At 49.7% G+C, this 21,959-nt stretch overlaps 1 protein-coding gene and 1 non-coding gene across 18 annotated transcripts in view; both read right to left on the bottom strand.

The window, feature by feature from the left end:
- MED24 (mediator complex subunit 24) overlaps positions 1 to 21,959 on the bottom strand; it is a 35,168-nt gene that overhangs the window by 6,726 nt on the left and 6,483 nt on the right. For 10 of the 17 annotated variants that reach the window (XR_010137987.1, XR_010137988.1, XM_009251838.4 and 7 more), the window contains exons 4-20: positions 10,370 to 10,408; positions 9,976 to 10,049; positions 9,371 to 9,603; positions 9,170 to 9,226; positions 7,598 to 7,709; positions 7,308 to 7,458; positions 6,901 to 7,014; positions 6,297 to 6,344; positions 5,776 to 5,858; positions 5,397 to 5,483; positions 3,988 to 4,099; positions 3,063 to 3,205; positions 2,165 to 2,202; positions 1,640 to 1,722; positions 1,113 to 1,291; positions 904 to 1,003; positions 413 to 588 (exon numbers count right to left, since the gene is read on the bottom strand). Coding sequence is in view for 15 of the 17 variants with exons in the window: in XM_009251838.4 (XP_009250113.1) it covers positions 413 to 588; positions 904 to 1,003; positions 1,113 to 1,291; positions 1,640 to 1,722; positions 2,165 to 2,202; positions 3,063 to 3,205; positions 3,988 to 4,099; positions 5,397 to 5,483; positions 5,776 to 5,858; positions 6,297 to 6,344; positions 6,901 to 7,014; positions 7,308 to 7,458; positions 7,598 to 7,709; positions 9,170 to 9,226; positions 9,371 to 9,603; positions 9,976 to 10,049; positions 10,370 to 10,408 (1,829 nt within the window). In the remaining 2 variants the exon portion in view is untranslated. The remainder of the gene's footprint in view (positions 1 to 412; positions 589 to 903; positions 1,004 to 1,112; positions 1,292 to 1,639; positions 1,723 to 2,164; positions 2,203 to 3,062; positions 3,206 to 3,987; positions 4,100 to 5,396; positions 5,484 to 5,775; positions 5,859 to 6,296; positions 6,345 to 6,900; positions 7,015 to 7,307; positions 7,459 to 7,597; positions 7,710 to 9,169; positions 9,227 to 9,370; positions 9,604 to 9,975; positions 10,050 to 10,369; positions 10,409 to 21,959) is intronic. The other 7 variants (XM_054546359.2, XM_009251841.4, XM_054546358.2 and 4 more) reach the window with 1 other exon arrangement.
- LOC112129834 (small nucleolar RNA SNORD124) lies at positions 1,799 to 1,902 on the bottom strand. Its single transcript, XR_002912180.1, has one exon. It is a non-coding gene; the product is annotated as a small nucleolar RNA SNORD124 (small nucleolar RNA).

A 21,959-nucleotide genomic window follows, 5' to 3' on the forward strand; every position in this document is an offset into this window, starting at 1 on the left:
CAGGGAAGTCCTCCAAGCCCCTGAAGAGCCAGGGCAGGAAACTGTCCTAAGAGGTAACTGAGGGTGGGGGATGGCCTGTAAAATCTACAGACAGGTTCCTAGCTCCTAGACAGTCATACAGCTTTGTTCTTTTGGGAGCTAGTTGTCTAGAACTTGAGTCTCTGTGGGCAGACCCTGTTTGGGGTCTGCATTTCTGACAACACAGCAGGTGCTGGCATATAAACGCTTCTGCCACAGAGACACAGTACATATTTGCCAAGTCAGGTGAGTGAATGCATGAATAGGAAAGTGACTGAGTGAGTGATCAAGTAGCGTGTTTGCGAAGGTCAGAAAAGAGGGGTGCTTGTTATTGGATATGCTGACTTCTCACAACACACTTGAAGGGTCTGAGAAGGGAAGGCGGGTTACTGACCTCTCATTGTAGAACTGCAGGGTGTTCTCACTAAACAGTGGCCCTGCCAGCTGGCGGATCATCTGCAGCGACTTCTCACGCTCATCCAGCCCCAGCATCCGGACGTGGGCCACAAGCCAAGCCACAGCACACACCGCCAGACTGCATACCTTCCCTTTGATGTTATCAGTGATTTTCTACGGGAGACGGAAAGGTGATGGGCTACCATCTATCTCCCTTTCTTGAGCCAATATCACCTTCTCAGCCTCTGCGGGCAGCTTAGTGCAGCGGGTGGAGTCCCAGGCCACATTCCACACCTCTCTCCACGAGTTTGATCTTCCCAGAGCTACCTGGGCCAGAGGGAGTGGCTAAGACAACAATTACACAAAATATCAATATCAAAACATGAGCTCCTGGATTAAAGGTCTTCTTGCCCTTACGAAACATAACAAGTCATCACTGGCTGGCTCTGTGTCTCAGGGGAGCAAAGGCTGCTGGGAAGGCGGGGCTACCTGGATGGACTCGAAGGCCAGGACCCCATTCTCCCAGGCATTGAGGATTTCCAAGATGGCGGCTGAGATGCTGAGGCAGGCCTCATGCCACTTCATCTGCCTGCGGGTGTGCAGAGAAGTCAGCACAGGGGAGCAGGGGACGGGCTCAGGGAGCGGGTCTTGACCCTGCCCCCACCGCCACCCTTGGAGTGGGCACCCGGGCCACTGACACCAGCTTCATCTCCGATGAGTTGTTGAGCAGGGCCACCAGGGACTCCACTTTGGTGGAGTCGGGGCGGAAGCAGGGGTGGTCAGGGTTCAGGATCTTGCCCTCCTCAGGCATGCAGGTCTGCATCCAGGTCTCGAAGAAGGGCACCTCAGCTCCTGTGCGCGACTCGGACAGAATCACCTGGGAAAGGGGAAGGGGGGCACCAGCCAAGTGGGGAGGGCGCGGCGCCTGCCAGCGCTGGACCTGGGGCTGCACTGTTTCCCGCCAGGCTGCTGCTCCAGCCCAGCCCAAAGACTGGGGACGAACTGGTCTAAGGGAGCCAGACGGGGGCAATGCTGCCACCTAGTGGTCAATGTGAACATGGGGCTGAAGGGGCCTCTACGGACTCCAGCCCGGGTGGGCACCTGGTTTCTGAGGCCCACAGAACTAACTGGCTGAGAGGCTGTGGGGGCGCAGGCGGTGAGGTGGGGAGAGTTCTGGGTTACCTCCTTCCCCTGAGCCCCCGTCCCGGTCGCTCCCCTCTCTCACCTCTGAACCATAGGTCTGGGCCACATGGCACAGCATGAGGAAGGAGATGTCAAACAGCAGGGCCCGGACGGAGGCCGGTTTGGCTGTGGAAGGACAGGAAGGCTGAGCTCCCAGACGAGGGCAAGGGGGAGCCCGTGTCTGGGTCGACAGGCATAGGGATTTGCCTCTAGGAAGGTCAGGGACCAAGTGGCTCCTTCAAAGCTCTGAGGCTCAGAATCCTTTTCTTGGGTCTCAACTGGAACATCATCCCTTCCTTGAGACCAAAGACCCCCAGCACCCTCTCCTGGCATACCTAACCAAGTCATAAAAGGGATGAGGGGGCAAGGAGACACGGGGATGGTCTGGGAAGAATCCTTTTCCAGCATTATCTACTTTCAAGCTCTGTGGAAGCTTCCATTGGTCATGGCTCTGAGGAGGGAGCAGAGCCTCCCCCTGTTGAGCCCGGGAGCCCTCCTCCCTCCCACACTCTCCTGCCACACCCCTCCTCAGGGTCCACTGGGCCTGCGGATGCACAGGCTGACTTACTGCTTTCTTCGCTGCCATAGGTTGTGAATTCATTCAAACTGAAAGGAATGGAGACAGGTTGCATTGACCAGGGCATGAGCTGAGCAGTAGGTGGGCGCTGGGGCTACACATGTTCAGAGAGCGGTCGCTAGAGTCTGAGTTACTGGTTAAACTTAAAATGAGACACACTGCTACAGAAAAAAGGTTTTTTTGGTTTTGTTTTGTTTTGAGATGGAGTCTCGCTCTGTCACCCAGGCTGGAGTGCAGTGGCACAATCACAGCTCACTGCAACCTCCGCCTCCATTCAAGCAATTCTTCTGCCTCAGTCTCCCAAGTAGCTGGGATTACAGGTGCCCGCCACCACACTCGGCTAATTTTTTGTATTTTTAGTAGAGACAGCGTTTCACCAAGTTGGCCAGGCTGGTCTTGAACGCCTGACCTCAGGTGATCTGCCCACCTCGGCCTCCCTAAGTGCTAGGATTACAGGCGTGAGCCACCGCACCCGGCCAGAAGGATTTTTATTGTTAGAAGATTTCCAAGGCCTAGAGAATGGCTCACTGAATGGAACCATGTTCTATATATGTCAAATTCCAGGGCAACCAAAAAAGGCAACAGAATTGGAGAGCCCCTTATTAATAACTGGGCATACTCGGAATTCCTCCATGCCCAGTGTTCAACACCTCAACCTTACCCTCATCTCTTTACCAAACGTGTCCACTCCATCCTCAGCTGAAGAGAAATGAACACTTAGGTCGCGAGAACAGGCCCTTCCTCCAAGATCTCCAGCCAGGATGCTCTGCCTAGTCCCGTGGGTCTCTGGATGAGACCCAGACCCAGGCACCTGACTCTTACCCTGCTACCTCCTCCCAACGCACGGCCTCCCTGCACGCCCTGGGGTCAGGGGCTTGGCCTTCCTCACTTGATGAATTTCCGGGCGAAGGATTTCAGCTTTCCAGTGGCGGCGGCGGCAGCCAGCAGCAAGTCCAGACTCTTCCCGGACAGCATGTGGCCCAGGACTCCCAGCAGTCCCTCCGGTGACTTAGAGTGGTCTGCATCCATCGTCTGGGGACAGGACAGGAAATCAAGTCCTGAAGAACACTGAAGACCCCCCACCCAAGATACAGCCTAGCCACATTTTCTCTCTTTCACAACCTGGAATGTAATCTACATCTTTCTGACTTCAATCTGGAAAATCATTCCTAAAACCCACCCTTGCTCTCCGATCCATCCCTCTCATCTACACTGGCATGCAGGTGGTAAGGTTGGAGTGGGCAAGGTCATGGCTAGGATCTTCTCTGTCCTTTCCTTTTTTAGACGGAGTCTCGCTCTATCGCCCAGGCTGGAGTGCAGTGGCGCGATCTTGGCTCACTGCAACCTCTGCCCCACCCCGGGTTCAGTGATTCTCCTGCCTCAGCCTCCCAAGTAACTGGGATTACAGGCATGCACCACCACACCCAGTGAATTTTGTGTTTTTAGTAGAGGCTGGGTTTCACCACGTTGGCCAAGCTGGTCTCAAACTCCTGACCTCAAGTGATCTTCCCACCTCAGCCTCCCAAAATGCTGGGATTACAGGCGTGAGCCACCGCACCCACGTCTCTGTTGTTTCCACGTGAGACGGCCTAAGTGAAAGTGCCTACTGCAGTGCCTGGTGTACAAATGAAGCTCCCACGGATTAGCATTCAGTGGTAGCTGCCCTTGCCTCCCCTTTCACTACCTCCAAAGCAACTATGTATAAAAGCTAAAGGAGACAGAGGTCTGTGGCCTCTGTTTATTTATCTGCAAGCAGATGGAGCACTGGGAAGAAGAAAGAGAAGACTGTGGTGGCCAGGGAAGGGCACACTCACCTTGAGGATGTTTGTGACAGTGGGCTCCGCCCGGAGGATCAGCTGGATGTTGGGCTGGATGTTGGCATTCTCTCCTGATTTCTGCTGGGGTGCGTGCTCTCGGTCCGCTTTGCTGTGGACATCACCAGTTGGCCAAGGAAGGGAAGAGGAATGAAGAGAAATTCTTGACACGTTCCCTCATTCAAGCCCGGAAGGAAATGCGCAGAGGAGGTGGGAAGCATGTAAGAACCTCCAAGGTTGGGGTGAAGTTTATGGAAGCATAGTCAATGTTGCAATCACTGATTCAGCATTAGTCTTTTTTTTTTTTGAGACAGGTCTCACTCTGTTGCCCAGGCTGGAGTACAGTGGCGCGATCTTGGCTCACTGCAGCCTCTGCCTCCAGAGTAGCTGGGCAATCACCACCACGCCTGACTACTTTTTTGTATTTTTAGTAGAGACGGGGTTTCACCATGTTCTACTGGTCTCAAACTCCTGACCTCAGGTGATCCGCCCACCTTGGCCTCCCAAAGTCCTGGGATTACAGGTGAGCCAGCACGCCTGGCAATTTATCATTAGTCTTTTTTTTTTTTGAGAGAGAGTCTCGCTCTGTCACCCATGCTGGAATGCAGTGGCACAATCTCAGCTCAGTACAACCTCTGCCTTCCGGGTTCAAGTGATTCTCCTGCCTCAGCCTCCTGAGTATCTGGAATTACAGGTGCATACCATCGCGCCCGACTAATTTTTGTATTTTTAGTAGAGATGGGGTTTCACCACGTTGGCCAGGCTGGTCTCAAACTCCTGACCTCGTGATCCACCCGCCTTGGCCTCCCAAATGCTGGGATTACAGGTGTGAGCCACCACACCTGGCCTATCATTAGTCTTAAATGCTCTGAAAGCACATTTAAGATTAAAGGAAGATTCAGGATTTTTATTTATTTTTTTTTTTTTGAGACAAGGTCTCACTCTATCGCCCAGGCTGGGGTGCAGTGGCATGATTTCACCTCACCACAATCTCTGCCTCCTGGGTTCAAGCAATTCTCGTGCCTCAGCCTCCAGAGTAGCTGAGATTACAGGCACACACCACCACGCCTGGCTGATTTTTGTATTTTTAGTAGACATGGAGTTTTGCCATGTTGGGCAGGCTGGTCTTGAACTCCTGGCCTCCAAGTAATCCACCCGCCTCCAGCCTAGGATTTTTACTTTTATCACAAAGATGGGTATGAGTTAAAGAGCAGTGACTAAGAGTGTAAAACTCTGGTCTGAAGACATCCGTGCTTTCTTTTCCTTCCTATTCCCTGTACCCCCAGGCACGGTCCCAGTCACTTGCAGCCCAAACTTTCGACAGGAGGTTGAAAGGCATGCAGTCGCCCTGCCATAACAACAGAGAGGTCAAGGGGCTCTTGGGGTAGCACAGGTGCGCTTGCACTTACCGCTTAGCCATAAGGTTGTTGACGCTGGCCTCAGACAGAAGCCCCTGCTTGCCACATTCTTGGAGCAGGAAGTTTGTACAGTCACAGCTGTGAGGGAGAAAGATGCTGAGGGAACTGGGCACCTGGCTAGGATGGTGAGGGGTGGGAGTGGCAGGTCCCTGAGCAGCATCCTCCCTCTTTCAGGATGAGGAAAATCTGGAGTGCCTGAGGGACGGTAGAGGGGCTCTGGGGACTTGGCAACTATGGGCTGCTGCTTCCTGCCCCTGCCAAGGGAAGTGAACAAGGAGACAGAGTCCCCTGAGGCTTCTCTGGCACAGAGATCGGGGGAAGAGCCCAGAACGCCTTCCAGTAGGGCGGGGGTGACCAGGGGAGCTCATACTTGCAGCGCTGGTCAGCTTTGTCCAACAAGGGTGTGAGCTTCAGCAGGAACTCAAAAGCACAGTTGACATCCTCAGTGAAGTCCTAGAAAGAGGCAGAAGTGTCCATCTGGTTTCCAGGGCCACCAGGCCCTGATCATCTCAGGCAACCTTGTCTGCTGGAGGCATCGGCCTGAGTTGCCTGGCTGCTTTCTGCCTGGAGCCTGGGTGTATGTTGTGGGTGCACGCAGACGCTGAAGCACACACACTGGCTGAAGCACACACACACGCTGAAGCACACACACGCTGAAAGACACACACTGAAGCACACACACACTGAAACACACACACTGAAGCACACACACACACACTGAAGCACACGCACATGCTGAAGCACGCACATTGTGAAGCACGTGCACACTGAGGTGTACACTTGCATCCAGCTCTCTTCCAGGCATAAGAACACTGCCCAGCTGGGGCCTGAAGGACCCTCCCCTTTGCCCTTGTTTCTGCTCCCATGCCTCCATCTCAATCCCCAACTCACCTTGTCTCCATGAGAGTACTTCTTCAACTTCACCAAAACCTGTGGAATCTAGGGGGTGAGGCAGAGGGAAAAACAGGAAGATCCATTTCTTTTCTCTTTCATCTACCCCTGAAGGCATCCCCCCGACCCCCTGCTCCAGGAAGAGAGACAGAACACTCTACCCTGGGAGTGAGAGCACACTTTGTGCTAAATGAGAAAGCCAATAGGTGCCCAGGCCCCTGATGCCCCCAGGCCTAGGCACAGGACACAAGCACCCTGCACCTCTGCTAGCTCAACAGAAAAAAATGCCATAAGCAAAAGTGGATCCCCAGCTTCAAGGAGGACTGGGGCCCCTTTCCTTGGCTCCCTTTACTGCCCTGCACCTATCTGTCTGATGACCAAGCTAAACTGCACCTCTGTGGTAAGAAACAACGGAGTCTGCCAAATGGGCTAAATATAGCCCTGGCACTTTCAGAGAAAATGATCAATGGGAACTTGCGCTGGGATACCTGGCAGGCTGGGCCCAGCGCCCGCAGGGAGGAACACAGGGCAAAGGTCCAGGGTGCCACTGCTCTTGCTAAGAACCATTCCTAGACTGGCTCTGCCCCTCCCACATCCCCAGTACCTTGAGGAAAGTGAAAGCTGTCCACTTGAGCTCCTCCGTACCCTCGGGAGACTCAATGAGCCCCACGAAGCAAGCTTTCCAGATCTCCAGGACAAAAAGTGGGGTGGGGATATGCTGTGGGAAGAGCCAAGGACGAGGCCTAAGAGGGTGCCTGTACCCCGTCACCCTTCTGTGGACTCCGAGGATTTGGCTGGGTCAGAGACTGCATGGCAGAGTCACTCTCCAGCTGTGTGCTGAGAACGAGGGGCGTAAGGTCCAATGACAGAAGTGTGCACGACTGGCACCCACTTTCCATCATGGAGCAGGAGAAACCCCACTTCTCCCAGGGAGGATCAGAAGCATCCTCCCTCCTGCCCCCAACAGGCTGGCCCGCCTTGGAGAAGGGAGAGCCACTCGGCCCCTCCCACCTGCATGCGCTTCACCATCATCAGCTGCTCCACCAGGGACTGCGTCTCGCCTGTCAGGTTCATGGTGCCCTCGAGCAGGATCACAGCGTGGACAGTGGGGAAGCCGGTCTTGTGCATCTGCTCCGCATGCACAGACAGCATCGTGGGGATGCTGAGGGGTCACAAACACAGGTGACAGTGTTTGGGGGGCCAAAGGTGAAGGCGGAGAGGATGGCACCAGGTGCCACATCTTCCCACCCCAGGGTGTGTCCTCCCTCTCCCTCCACCACCATCCCCCAGGGAGCCGGTACCTCCTAATGAGGGTGCCGCACTGCTCAGCCTGGCTCCGGAGCTGTGGGTTGCTGAGATTGGCCAGGATCTCTCCAAGTTTCAAGAGAGAATGCTCGATGGCAGTCCAAGAAGCTGGCAGAGGGAAGGAAGTACAGAAACGTGATGGGAAACAGGGGAGAAGGAGCGCCTGGCCCTGAACTCCTCGATTTTGGCACCCCCTCCGGCACACGAAACCACACAGGAAGGCTTCCCCTGAGGACGACAGGGAGGGAGGGGCCTAAGGGCAGCATGCACTGTTTCCAGAAGGGGGGTAGGCACCTAGAGCTGGAAACCCCAGAGACCCCAAAGGCCTGACTGCCAGGGGACACAGCCAGCTGACTTCAGAAGGTATGGCATCACACAGGCTCAGGAGAGAGAGGCAGAGGGAGGCCAGAATCCAGTGGCTGGAACAGGGAGGGCAGCCACAAATCACTCGAGGAGTGGGCGGATCCCAAAGTCCAGTCTTGCAGAGGCTGTCACTCTCCTCTGGGGGAGCTGGGTCCCTAAATGGCCTTCTCATTCTCAACCACTCCCTCATCTAGGCATTGCGTTTGCTGCCCTCCCCTGCTGAAGGCCTCTCACACACTCTCTCTCCAACTCCCACCATGCTCTAAGCTTCTGTTCAAGCCCCAGTTCCTTTAGCAACTCACCCAACTGGTCTAACTCACTGTTCTCTCCTTCCTTAATGCCCACACTCATGGTCTAAGCCATATCAGTTAGCACTGAATTATAAGTTACTTATCCTAGTTACAATTCCAGAGGGTCAAATGATGAATAATGGCACCAACTAGCCCATTAACCTCCATGGAGCATAAAAGGGGAAAAAAAAGACAAGACCTGAGATCCATTAAAATTCAGTATTCATCCGATTTTCAGCCAATAAACATTTATCAAGGGCCCAAGGTAGGGAAGAGGCTGTCAACACAGTCCATTTTTATATAAAGATTGTCTTTTCGGACTTTTCACAGGCAGTAAAACATACTTGGGGAAGAAATAAATACACTAGTCGTAAAACAAGCTCTCCAACCAGGTCCTGAAGCCTCAGGAGTAGCCCATTCTAGCATACTTGTTCCTGGAGAACAAGAGATCTGTAGGTGGTCCCAAGCCACTTGGGCTTCAAGGAGCAAGACTATGGCCTTAGGACCCCGTTGCTGGAAATACCGGCATCTTCCCTCCCGCCAGGTGATCTGTCTGTTCTCAGGCTCTGGAAAGTACCAAAACTTAACATCTGAACTTGAGTCAAGAGGCATATGGTACAACAGGCCCAACAGCAGACAGGCACTGTGTTAAAAGGGGCATTTTAGGTAACATTCAAATACAAGAGTCATTTGCTTCCAGGCGATGAGTAACATGGAGACAAACACAATAATGGACACTGTGCTTGTCTTGTCCTCTAGTTTTTTCCTCATCTGTGACGTACTAGTCTTGCTCCCCACTAGCAGCTATGCTTGATGAGGGCAGGGACCCTGCCACATGCTCCTTTGGTAGCCCCCCACCCCCCCGCCACCAGCACCTAGCACAGTGCTGGGCGTACGACAATGCTCAGTAAATACCTGTTGGTTGATTGGCTCGGGTGCCACCCTGCCCAAGTCCCTGGGATGTGTGCAATGCTTATGGGGAGAAAAAAAAGGAAGTGGGATGGTTTCAGATCCTCCTGGAAAGAGGTGGGATGGCATCCTGCCTCTCCCTTCTCAATTAAAGGACCGGCTATGGGAGCAGCGGCAGGTGGGGCTCAGGGGAATCAAGGGACATACAGGCCTCCTCTAGTTTGGCGATGTGCAGCAGGGCCCGGTTCTTGGTGCTGCTGAGGGTTTTCTCCAGGCGCTGAAGGCACATGGCAAGCTGCTTCTCCCCAGCGGCTGGAGTGCCGGCCTCCAGCCCCTCCCGGAGCCGCTCTGCAGAGGCTGCCGTGCAGCGCAGCAGCCAGTGGAGGGCGCTAAGAAGGGCTCGGCACAGTCCGATGCATTCCTCTGCTTTGCCGTGACAGCTACAGGGAAGGAGGCAAAATCAGCCGCTGTTCTTCCAATGGCTGAAATCCGACCCACATCAATGTTCCCCAGAGTCCCTGGCACTCCCCTACTAGGGACTAGGGCTGAGAAGCTAGCAAAGTCCTGGGGAAGATGCTTAGCCCCTTTGGCTTCTACTGGACAAGATTTCAAATGAGCTACTCCAGACAGAGAGGAGGCACTCTGCCCTAAGGGAGTAAGAAAAGGAGGGGACAGGTGAGTGTGGATGGGCAGGTGGGGAGAAAAAATGTTCGAACCCGGAGTTGGTCTCGGTCTGTGTGCTAGGAGCTGCACCTCTGCACTAAGACAAGGCTGGAACATTGTATTGTGAGCCCCCTTACCCCTGCCCTTACCTCAGACGGTCACAAAACATGTCCATGATGTCCAGCAATGCCTGGACACACAGGTCCCGAGAAAAGTCATCAAACTGTAGAAAGGACAGTGGAGATGCTACGGAATGCCCCCATCCACCCCCAGGTCTCACATGAGGCAGACGGTGCGTTCAGGACTCCTGCTCCTCTCTCCTCCAACCTTGGGTTCCAAACTCAGCATCCTCAACACTGGACATTGGCTCCCAAGCACCAGCCCCTACTTGCCAGGATCCCCCTCCCATGGAAGGCCAGCAATGCCAGCCAGAGGCATCATGTGCTGCCTATCCAGCCTCACGGGTCACAGCATCAGGGCCGTCAAGGAGGTGGGGCCTTGTCTGTCATCCCCAACCTAGCTCCTGAGTGTCTACGGTCATACCTTACTGATGGCTGTGAGGACAGAAGAGTAGGACACCATCTGGAGAGAAGGAAGAAAGATAATCTTTAGACAACTAGTCTCCCACAGTTGAGAGGAACAAACACTGATGCTTCAAGTTGCTACAGCTCTCCTGAACCTCAACTCCTTCCAGAGGCCCTCTTCAACCCAAGGAAGGAGAGGCAGTGTCACTGTGCACTGCCCTGTTCCTGCCTCTGTCAGACTCACTGCAAATGGTATCAGCATAAGCCCATCAAGAAGATGATTTTGGGGATACTCAAAGGCTCCATGTTTCAGGCCGGGCACAGTGGCTCACGCCTGTAATCCCAAAACTTTGGGAGGCCGAGGCGGGTGGATCACGAGGTCAGGAGTTTGAGACCATCCCGCCCAACATGGTGAAACCCCGTCTCTACTAAAAATATAAAAATTAGCTGGGTGTGATGGTGCGTGCCTGTAATCCCAGCTACTCAGGAGGCTGAGGCAGAAGAATCGCTTGAATCAGGGAGTTGGAGGTTGCAGTGAGCCGAGATCATGCCACTGCACTCCAGACTGGGAGCAGAGCGAGACTCTGTCTCAAAAAAAAAAAAAAAAAAAAAAAGCGCCTGCTATTCACTGTCCTCAATAAGCATGGGTTAACTGACGGCTAGTGGGCAGAAGCATGGGCAAGAGTGAAGCCATGTCACTGTATTCCTACAGCTTCCGGCAAGAACAGGGGTTTTAATGGGTAAGAACTAGAGACAAAGAAACATTTCCTGCACTGAGCAGGTAGTACCTGCACCTTGAAACAGGGAGTGGCTGGGCGTGGTGGTTCACGTCTGTAATCCCAGCACTTGAGGATGAGGCAGGATTATCTGAGGTCAGGAGTTCAAGATTAGCCTGGCCAACGTGGTGAAACCCTGTCTCTACTAAAAATACAAAAATTAGCTGGGCGTGGTGGCCTACGCCTGTAATCTTAGCTACTTGGGAGGCTGAGACAGGAGAGTTGCTTGAGCCTGGGAGATGGATGTTGCAGTGAGCCGAAATCTTGCCACTGCACTCTAACCTGGGTGACAGAGTGAGGCTCTGTCAAAAGAAAAGAAAGGGAGGGAGAGAGAGACAGAGAGGGAAGGAAGGAAAGAAGGAAGGAAGGAGGGAAGGAAGGAAGGAAAAAAGGAAAGAGTAAGTTTTACTGTACAAACTCTTATTTGTTCTCCAGAACTTACTCCCTAGGACCCATCCAGGACACCTTCCCTGATCAACCCCAACCTCCCCCACAAAGCTGAAACCCTTCCTCTGTGCTCCAAGTAATCACCTAAGGCTCATCATTACACGGCGGGTGCCTGCAGTCCCCACTAAATTAGAAGCCCCTTCAGGACAAGGATGCTTTTACTCAGTGACCACCACAAACTTGATGTTTGTAGAATGAATAAATAAAAGCACACCTTTAGCTCAGCATGTCTCAAAGTAGCTTCCAAAGCTGCCCTATCCAATACAGAAGTCACTAGCCCCATGTGGCTATTTAAATTTAAATTAATTAAAGTTAAATAAAATTTGGCCGGGTGTGGTGGCTCATGCCTGTAATCCCAGCACTTTGGGAGGCCAAGGCGGGAGGATCATGAGGTCAGGAGATCAAGACCATCCTGGCTAACATGGTGAAACCCCGTCTCTACTAAGAATACAAAAAATTAGCTGGGTGTGGTGGCGGGCGCCTGTAGTCCCAGCTACTAGAGAGGCTGAGGCAGGAGAATGGCGTGAACCCGGGAGGCAGAGCTTGCAGTGAGCCAAGATCGCACCACTGCAATCCAGCCTGGGCGACAGAGCTAAACTCTGTCTCAAAAAAAAAAAAAAAAGAAATGTCACACACACACCCTGAGCTTGTATGTAACATAAATTTGAGAAACACTGGATTAAACAAATAATGAGAACTTTACCACAGAACTTCTCAGAACCATGATATACTCATATACAATGAGAATCTCTAAGAAGACTGATGATAAAACAAAGCAATATCCTTTAAATTTACTTGACCAAGGAATCTCATGTACCTAGTATTTCCAAAATACATTTTGGGAAATTCTGCCTGAATAGTAAGTTCCCAGAAGACAGAGATGGTATTGAATTTATATCTGTTTCTCTAGCATCTAGCCCAAGAACTGGTATACAATAGGTCCTCAGGAAGTTTTTACTGCTTTGAATAGATGAATTCTACTAACTAGTTGCCTTCTGGAAAAATCTTACCTTAAAATAAATTTCTGTTAGTAAAACCTATTCATCACCATCATAAGACTGGAGATCTAGTTCAAAAGAAATAATTTCTCCTAACTGAAATTAAACCCTACATAAAAAAATCTTGTCATATTAAAAAAATAATTATAGCATGTTGATAAAATATAAATAATGCCATAAAAAATAATTACAGTGGTATACTCAAAATCAGTGGCAAAGTATACCAAAATACAAAAGCAGTATACAATGATAGAAACTATCAGGACAATCACCTCCTAGGCTGTCTCTGCTGGAGGAGTGGAAGCCTCCAAAGATTTAAGAAGAAAGCTGTCAGCGGGGTGCAGTGGCTCACGCCTGTAATCCCAGCACTTTGGGAGGCCAAGGCGAGTGGATCATGAGGTCAAGAGATCAAGACCATCCTGGCCAACATGGCGAAACCCCATCTCTACTAAAAATACAAAAACTAGCCGGGCATGGTGGCGCATGCCTGTAATCCTAGCTACTCAGGAGGCTGAGACAGGAGAATCGCTTGAACCCAGGAGTCAGCGGTTGCAGAGAGCCAAGATTGCACCACTGCACTCCAGCCTGACAACAGAGCGAGACTCCATCTCAAAAAAAAAAAAAAAAAGGAGAGGAAGAAAGCCATCTGCTCAGTCACCTGGGTATGGCAAACTTTCCATCCATGTGCAGTTTCCCTCTCACCAAAATACACTGCTCTGTTCAGCCATCTTTCACTAGTACTCCTGGGTGAACAGGAGCAAAACACAGAGGGCTTAAATACCGTCAGTGTTCAGAACCACCATACTGTGAGGCCAGAGCTAGTGTCTGATATCCATCAGAAAGCTGGGAGCCTGCCTGGGCAGGATGACCATAACGTTCCGGCGAGTGTTTTGTTTATTTATAACTGATGTCCCCATAGCGAGTGCTTGGCAAAGAACTGAACCTTGCTGGATACCAACCTGCAGGGGGAGCTGGATGTCCCCACTAAACACTGACCCTCAAATGCCAGGAGAGAAACCCCCTAATTACGCATGTTCCGAGGGATGCCATTCGTCAAAATGAATTTATGGTCTTCAAATTCTGAATTCTGTTCAGTAGATTTCTGCTAACTGTATCAATAAAGCACACCTACTTCAGAGACCCAACAATGCTTTCTACATGACGAACTGTTTTACACAGCAGGATCTGGCCTATTCTAGTCTTAATCATTCTATCACAGTAGAAGCTCCGAACCACCACAGGCCCCCAGGGCAGGAGACCCTCTGTGTGGCCACCACACTTGTGGCTAGCCCCGCCTGACCCTGCAGCTGCTCTCAAATCCTCTCTGCTCTTCTGAATATTCAACACCCCAACTACTCCTAAGTGCCCTCTACTCGCATAACATTGGGCCAAAGAGCCTCTTGACTCTGAAGGAAGAATAAATTACTAATTTTGCACAGCACTTGAGAGGTCACAAGGGTCTTTCCTATCTATTTACTTCTGTTACTTCAGCCTCTTTCTCTTTCTTCCCTTTCCCATCAGTGTTTACACATCTCAAGACTCTTCTATTGGTCTGTTTGTTGTTTGAGACAGGGTCTCGTTCTGTCACCCAGGCTGGAGTGCAGTGGTGCTCCTGGGTTCAAGCAATCCTCCCACCTCAGCCTCCTAAGTAGCTGGGACTACAGGTGCACACCACCATGCTTAAATTTTTTTTTTTTTTTTGAGACGGAGTCTCGCTCTGTCGCCCAGGCTGGAGTGCAGTGGCAAGATCTCAGCTCACTGCAAGCTCCGCCTCCCGGGTTCACGCCATTCTCCTGCCTCAGCCTCCCGAGTAGCTGTGACTACAGGCGCCCGCCACCAAGCCCAGCTAATTTTTTGTATTCTTAGTAGAAGCGGGGTTTCACCATGTTGGCCAGGATGGTCACGATCTCCTGACCTCATGATCTGCCCACCTCGGCCTCCCAAAGTGCTGGGATTACAGGTGTGAGCCACTGTGCCAGGCTAATTTTTTTTTTTTTTTTTAGACAGAGTCTCACTCTGTTGCCCAGGCTGGAGTGCAGTGGCACAATCTCGGCTCACTGCAACCTCTGCCTCCTGGGTTCAAGCAATTCTTCTGCCTCAGCTTCCCGAGTAGCTGGGATTACAGGCACGCGCCACCATGCCCGGCTAATTTTGGTATTTTTAGTAGAGATGGGGTTTCACTGTGTTGGCCAGGCTGGTCTCGAACTCCTGACCTCATGATCCACCCGCCTCCGCCTCCCAAAGTGCTGGGATTACAGGCGTGAGCCACCATGCCCAGCTGCCTGACTTTCGTATTTTTTGCAGAGATGGGGTTTTGACATGTTGTCAAGGTTGGTCTCAAATTCCTGGTCAAGTGAGTTGCCCACCCACCCTGGCCTCCCAAAGTCCTGGGATTACAGGTATGAGCCTGGCCTAGATTCTTCTATTTTTAAAAGAGCTTCCTATAGACCCCACACTTCCATTTAACCACCATCCCATCTCTGCTGCTCTTCACACATATAAAAGTTATTATTTTTTTAAATTTTACTTTTTTCTTTTTTTTTTTTGAGACAGTCTCACACTGTTGCCCAGGCTGGAGTGCAGTAGCGCGATCTTGGCTCACTGCAACCTCCGCCTCCCAGGTTCAAGAGATTCTCCTGCCTCAGCCTCCTGAGTAGCTGGGATTACAGGCATGTGCCACCACATCTGGTTTATTTTTGTATTAGTAGAGACAGGGTTTCACCATGTTGGCCAGGCTGGTCTTGAACTCTTGACCTCATGATCCGCTCCCTCGGCCTCCCAAAGTGCTGGGATTACAGGTGTGAGCCACTGAACCTGGCCTTTTTAATTTTACTTTTTTAGTAGATATGGGGTCTATGTTGTCTAGGCTGGGCTCGAACTCCTGGCCTCAAGTGATCCTCCTACCTCGGCCTCAAAAAGTGTTGGGATTACAGGTGTGAGCCACTGAACCTGGCCTTTTTAATTTTACTTTTTTAGTAGACATGGGGTCTATGTTGTCTAGGCTGGGCTCGAACTCCTGGCCTCAAGTGATCCTCCTACCTCAGCCTCAAAAAGTGCTGGGATTACAGGTGTGAGCCACTGAACCTGGCCTTTTTAATTTTACTTTTTTAGTAGACATGGGGTCTATGTTGTCTAGGCTGGGCTCGAACTCCTGGCCTCAAGTGATCCTCCTACCTCGGCCTCAAAAAGTGCTGGGATTACAGGTGTGAGCCACTGAACCTGGCCTTTTTAATTTTACTTTTTTAGTAGACATTGGGTCTATGTTGTCTAGGCTGGGCTCGAACTCCTGGCCTCAAGTGATCCTCCTACCTCGGCCTCAAAAAGTGCTGGGATTACAGGTGTGAGCCACCACGCCTGGACAACATAAGAGTTTTCTACACTCCCTGGCTCTACCTGCACACCTTCCATTGACTATTCAACCCACTCCAATCACTTCTGTCCTGACCACTCTATGAATCTTCTCGTTAAGGTCATCGACAAACTCTTCATGTTAAACCCAATGGACCCTTCTCTGTTCTGATCTTACCTGACTTCCCAGCAGCATCTGACCCCTTGAAACACTCCCTCATCCCTCAATCCTCTCTTGGCTTTTCTTGGTAACACTCTCACTTTTCTTCCCTACTCTCTGGCCCCTTCTCTTCAGACTCCTATGAGGAATTATCCTCCTAAGTGTGTTCCTTAAATGAGATTGGTTCCTCAGGAAGTTTGGTTTAGTCACTTCTTTGCTCACTCTCCCTGGTCTCTCTGCACAGTCTCATCCATGCCCATAGCTTTGATTACCATCAGTAGCTGGTGACTTCTAAACCAAAAGCTCCAGTCTAGAACTCTCCTTTTGAGTACCAGACACCTATGTTCAACTGCCTACCGAGTATCCTCTTTTTGATACCCCACATAGTCTTCCTAAATTTAAAAGGCCAAGATCAAACATGTTATCCTCACCCACATCCCAACCCTACTCTGCTCTTCCACTGTCTCATGACCCATCAGCTATCTAGTGTCCAAACCAGAAAGCTAAGTGTTATCCTTGACCCCTTCTCCTCTCTCACTCTGCTTGTCCCATTAATCAAATTGTTTCAATGCCACTTCCTAAACTGTTCTTAAATTCATCATTTTTTTCTGCTGCCACTTCCCAATTTTGTGCTAGTATCATTTCTCACCTGAATTACAGCAAGAGCCTAAATCAGGGGTTGGAAAACTACAGCCTGCAAGTCCGATGTGGCTCATCACTGTTTTTCTTAATCAAATTTTATTAGAACACAGCTATACCCATTTATTTACAGATGGGCTATACCTATTTTTGAGCTGTAATGACAGAATAGTGATGAGAGAGACCATTCAGTCTGCAAAGCTGAAAATACTATCTGGGTCCTTTAAAGACAAAATATGCCAGACTCAATGATATCCCTGTCTTCTGTTTTACCTCCCTCCAACTCGTTCTTCAAACTATAACCAGAGTGATCTTTCTAAAATTAATCTACAAATTTCCCTAATTAATCTACAAAGTCAAGGAAATCTTGATTAAAATATAATAGGATTTTTATGGTAACTTAATGAATTGATTCTAAAATTTGTCTGGAAATGAAATGTCTGAAAACAGCCAAAAAATTTTTGAAAAATAAACTAAGGGAAGATTTGTCCACCAAGGTATCAAAACATACTATAAAGCTATAATAAAGTTCTGGTGCAACAAAAGAGAAAGAGGCTGGGCGCGGTGGCTCACACCTGTAATCCCAGCACTTTTGGAGGCCGAGGCAGATGGATCACGAGGTTGGGAGTTCAAGACCAGCCTGGCCAAGATGGTGAGACCCCCGTCTCTACTAAAAATACAAAAATTAGCTGGGTGTGGTGGTGGGCATCTATAATCCCAGCTACTTGGGAGGCTGAGGCAGAGAATTGCTTGATGCTTGAACCCAGGAGGAGGAGGTTGCAGTGAGCCGAGATCGCGCCACTGCACTCCAGCTTGGAAGACACACTGAGACTTCATCTCAAAAAAAAGAGAGAAAGATACCAATGAAATATACTAGGGTGTCAAAAAACGGACCCTTGTGTACAAGAGAATTTAAAATTTAAGATATGACAAAGAATGGCCTATTCAATAAAGATAGTTGAGCCACTATCCATCTATTTGAACAAATAATAAATGTGGATCCCATCCTTATACCACAATAAATTCTAAATGGATCAAACAAAGTAAATACAAAAAATAAAAGTCAAGTGTTGGCAGAAATTAGAGAATATATTTTTCATTTTATTATTTATTTATTTATTTATTTTGAGATAGGATCTCACTCTGTCACACAGGCTAAAGTGCAGTGGCGTGCTCTCAGCTCACTGTAACTACGCCTCCCAGGTTCAAAGGATTCTGCTGCCTCAGCCTCCCGAGTAGCTGGGATTACACATGTGCGCCACCATGCCCAGCTAATTTTTATATTTTTAGTAGAGACAGGGTTTCATCATACTGGCCAGGCTGGTCTTGAACTCCTAACCTCAGGTGATCTGCCCACCTCGGCCTCCCAAAGTGCTGGGAGCCACCACACCCGGCCTGTTGTTAATAATGAGATTTTCCCTTCAGATTTCCCCTTCCCAGATCCTGTTGTCTCAGACTGGTGGGATTTTCCCCACAGCCTCTTGACTGGCTCACCAATTGTTATGCTGGACCCCTATTCACTAGGGATGGCACCAGGTTCAAGAGGCTGAAGGGACCCGGAGACAGCAGATGACACATAGGGTTTTGCTAGGGGGAACTTATATGCAGGGACAGTCCAGGGGTGGTGGGCTGGACAGGAGAACCACCTGTAATTTTTTTTCTTAGTATGCAGAAATTTTTTATGTTTTTGTTGTCAGTTTTATCCTTTTTTTCCCTTACTGGGCTTTTGTCTTCCTTAAGGATTTTTCTGCTTCAAAGATTTAAATATTAGGTTTGAGACCCGCCTGGCCAACATGGAGAAACCCTGTCTGACTAAAAATACAAAGATTAGCCGGGCATGGTGGCACCCGCCTGTAGTCCCAGCTACTTGGGAGGCTGAGGCAGGAGAATGGCTGGAACCCAGGAGGCAGAGGTTGCAATGAGCCGAGATCGCACAGCTTGCACTTCAGTCTGGGTGAAGGAGTGAGATTCTGTCTCACAAAAAAAAAAAAAAGCCGTAACAACAACAAAAAAAGATAAATAGGCAAATGATATATTTATTTGTGTATTTATGAATACATAAATTATATATTAATAAATACATAGGCTGGGTGCAGTGGCTTACGCCTGTAATTCCAGCACTTTGGGAGTCCAAGGCGGGTGGATCACTTGAGGTCAGGAGCTTGAGAACAGCCTCGCTAACATGGAGAATCCCCGTACCTACTAAAAATACAAAAATTAGCTGGGCATGGTGGCACACGCCTATAATCCCAGCTACTCAGGAGGCTGAGGCAGGAGAACTGCTTGAACCCGGGAGGCGGACGTTGCAGTGAGCCAAGATTACCCCCCTATACTCCAGCCTGGGAGACTCCATCTCAAAAAAAAAAGAAAGAAAAGAAAATGCACACTATAATATGATATAATTATTTGCCTCTGGAAAAAGTTTTAAAAGATTCTGGCCAGGTGCGGTGGCTCACGCCTGTAATCTCAGCACTTTGGGAGGCTGAGGTGGGTGGATCACAAGGTTAGGAGATCGAGATCATCCTGGCTAACAAGATGAAACCCGTCTCTACTAAAAATACAAAAATTAGCCAGGCGTGGTGGTGGGCACCTGTAGTCCCAGCTACTTGGGAGGCTGAGGCAGGAGAATGGCATGAACCCAGGAGGCGCAGCTTGCAGTGAGCCAAGATTGCGCCACTGCACTCCAGCCTGGGCGAGAAAGCGAGACTCCATCTCAAAAAAAAAAAAAAAAAAAAAATTCTATCCAGCGTTGGCAAAGGTATGGGGAAATACTGTCAGACATTATGGATGGGGTATAACCTAATCCAATCATTTTTAGGGGGAAATTTGCAGGATCTACTATAATTTAGTATGTGTATATTCTTCAAATCAGATATTCCATTGTGAGGTATCTACCCTAGAGAAATACTTCCAGATATGCAGACAGGTAGGTATAAGGATATTCAGTGAAACATTGATTATAACAGTAAAAAATTACAAACAACCTAAATTAAAGTACATATGGGCTGGGCCAGGCACAGTGGCTCACGCCTGTGATCCCAGCACTTTGGGAGGCCGAGGAGGGCAGATCGCTTGAGGTCAGGAGTTTTGAGACCAGCCTGGCCAACATGATGAAACCCTGTCTCTACTAAAAATTAAAAAATCGGCCAGGTGTGGTGGTGCATGCCTGTAATCCCAGCTACTTGGGAGGCTGAGGCAGGAGAATCACTTTAACCCAGCGGCGGGGACGGGAGGAGGTTGCAGTGAGCCAAGATTGTGCCACTGCTCTCCAGCCTGGGCGACACAGCAAGATTTCATCTCAAAAAAAAAAAAAGTACGTATGGAATATTATGTAGCAGTGGTTTAGGGGTGAGCTCCATGGCTCACGCCTATAATCCTAACACTCTGGGAGGCCAAGGTGGGTAGACTGAGCTCAGGAGTTCAAGATGAGCCTGAGCAACATGGCGAAACCGTGTCTCTATAAAAAATGCAAAAATTAGCTGGGTGTTTTGGTGCGCACCTGTAGTCCAAGCTACCTGGGGGGCTGAGGCAGAAGGATGGCTTGAGCCAAGGAGGTCAAAGTTGCAGTGAGCCACTATTGTGCCACTGCACTCCAGCCTGGGCAACAAAGCAAGGATCCTGACTCTAAACATTTTTTTTTTTTTTTGAGACAGAGTCTCTCTCTGTCAACCAGGCTGGAGTATAGTGGTTGGATCTTGGCTCACTGCAACCTCCGCCTCCCGGGTTCAAGTGATTCTCCTGCCTCAGCCTCCCAAGTAGCTGGGACTACAGGTGCATGCCACCACACCCAGGTAATTTTTTGTATTTTTAGTAGAGATGGGGTTTCACCATGTTGGCCAGGATGGTCTGGATCTCCTGACCTCATGATCCACCTGCCTCAGCCTCCCAAAGTGTTGGGATTACAGGCGTGAGCCATCACACCCAGCCTCTAAAAAAATTTTTAATGAAAAAAAAATCTATGTGTCAACTGAGAAATACTATTCAGCAATTAAAAAATAAGAAGAAGAAGAATGGGGCCAGGCATGGGTGGATCACACCTGTAATCCCAGCACTTTGGGAGGCCAAGGCAGGAGGATCGCTTGAGCCCAGGAGTTTGAGACCAGCCTGGGCAACAAAATGAGACCCCATCTCTATAAAAATGTAAAAATTACCAGCCCGGGCAACATAGGAAGATCCCATCTTTACAAAAAAATTTAAAAATTAGCCAGTCATGGTGGTGCATGACTGTAGTCCCAACTCCTTGGGAACCTGAGGTAGGAGGATTACTTGAGCCCAGCAGGATGAGGCTACAGGAAGCTGTGATCCTGCCACTGCACACTCCAGCCTGGGTAACAGAGCAAGACCCTGTTTCAAATTTAAAAAAATAAATAAAAAGAATGTACTAACATATACAACATAAATAATAAATCTCAAAAACATTTATGTTAAACAAAAGACAGTATATGAACTATATCTCATCTGACTACATTACTACGAAATCCACATAAAGGCAATTGTGGGAGAGGGGAGTGGACTAGAAAGCGGTAAAAGGGAACTTTCTGAGAGAACAGAAATGTTCTGTATCTTATTTTGGATGCTGGTGACATGGGTATATACAATTGCTAAAACTCACTGAATAGGCCAGGCGTGGTGGCTCATGCCTGTAATCCCAGCACTTTGGGAGGCCAAGGCAGGCGGATCATGAGGTCAGGAGTTCAAGACCAGCCTGACCAACATGGTGAAACCCCGTCTCTACTAAAAATACAAAAAAACTGGCCAGGGAGGGTGGGGGACACCTGTAGTCCCAGCTACTCCGGAGGCTGAGGCAGGAGGATAGCTTGAGCCTGGGAGGCAGAGGTTGCAATGAGCTGAAATCGCCCCACTGCACTCCAGCCCAGGCAACAGAGCAAGACTCCATCTCATTAAAAAAAAAAAAAAAAAAAAAAACCCTGACTGAATTGATCTTAAGATCTTTGTTATGTTCTTTTTTTTTTTTTTTTTTTTTTTTTGAGACAAAGTTTTGCTCTCGTTGCCCAGGCTGGAGCACAGTGGCGCGATCTCAGTTCACTGCAAGCTCCGCCTCCCAGGTTCAAGCAATTCTCCTGCTTCAGCCTTCTGACTAGCTGGGATTACAGATGCCCACCACCACGCCCAGCTAATTTTTGTATATTTAGTAGAGACGGGGTTTCACCATGTTGACCAGGCTGGTCTTGAACTTCTGACCTCAGGTGATCCACCCGCCTCGGCCTCCCAAAGTGCTGG

This window comes from Pongo abelii, chromosome 19, assembly GCF_028885655.2.
Source record: "Pongo abelii isolate AG06213 chromosome 19, NHGRI_mPonAbe1-v2.0_pri, whole genome shotgun sequence".
Taxonomy (NCBI): Eukaryota; Metazoa; Chordata; class Mammalia; order Primates; family Hominidae; genus Pongo; species Pongo abelii.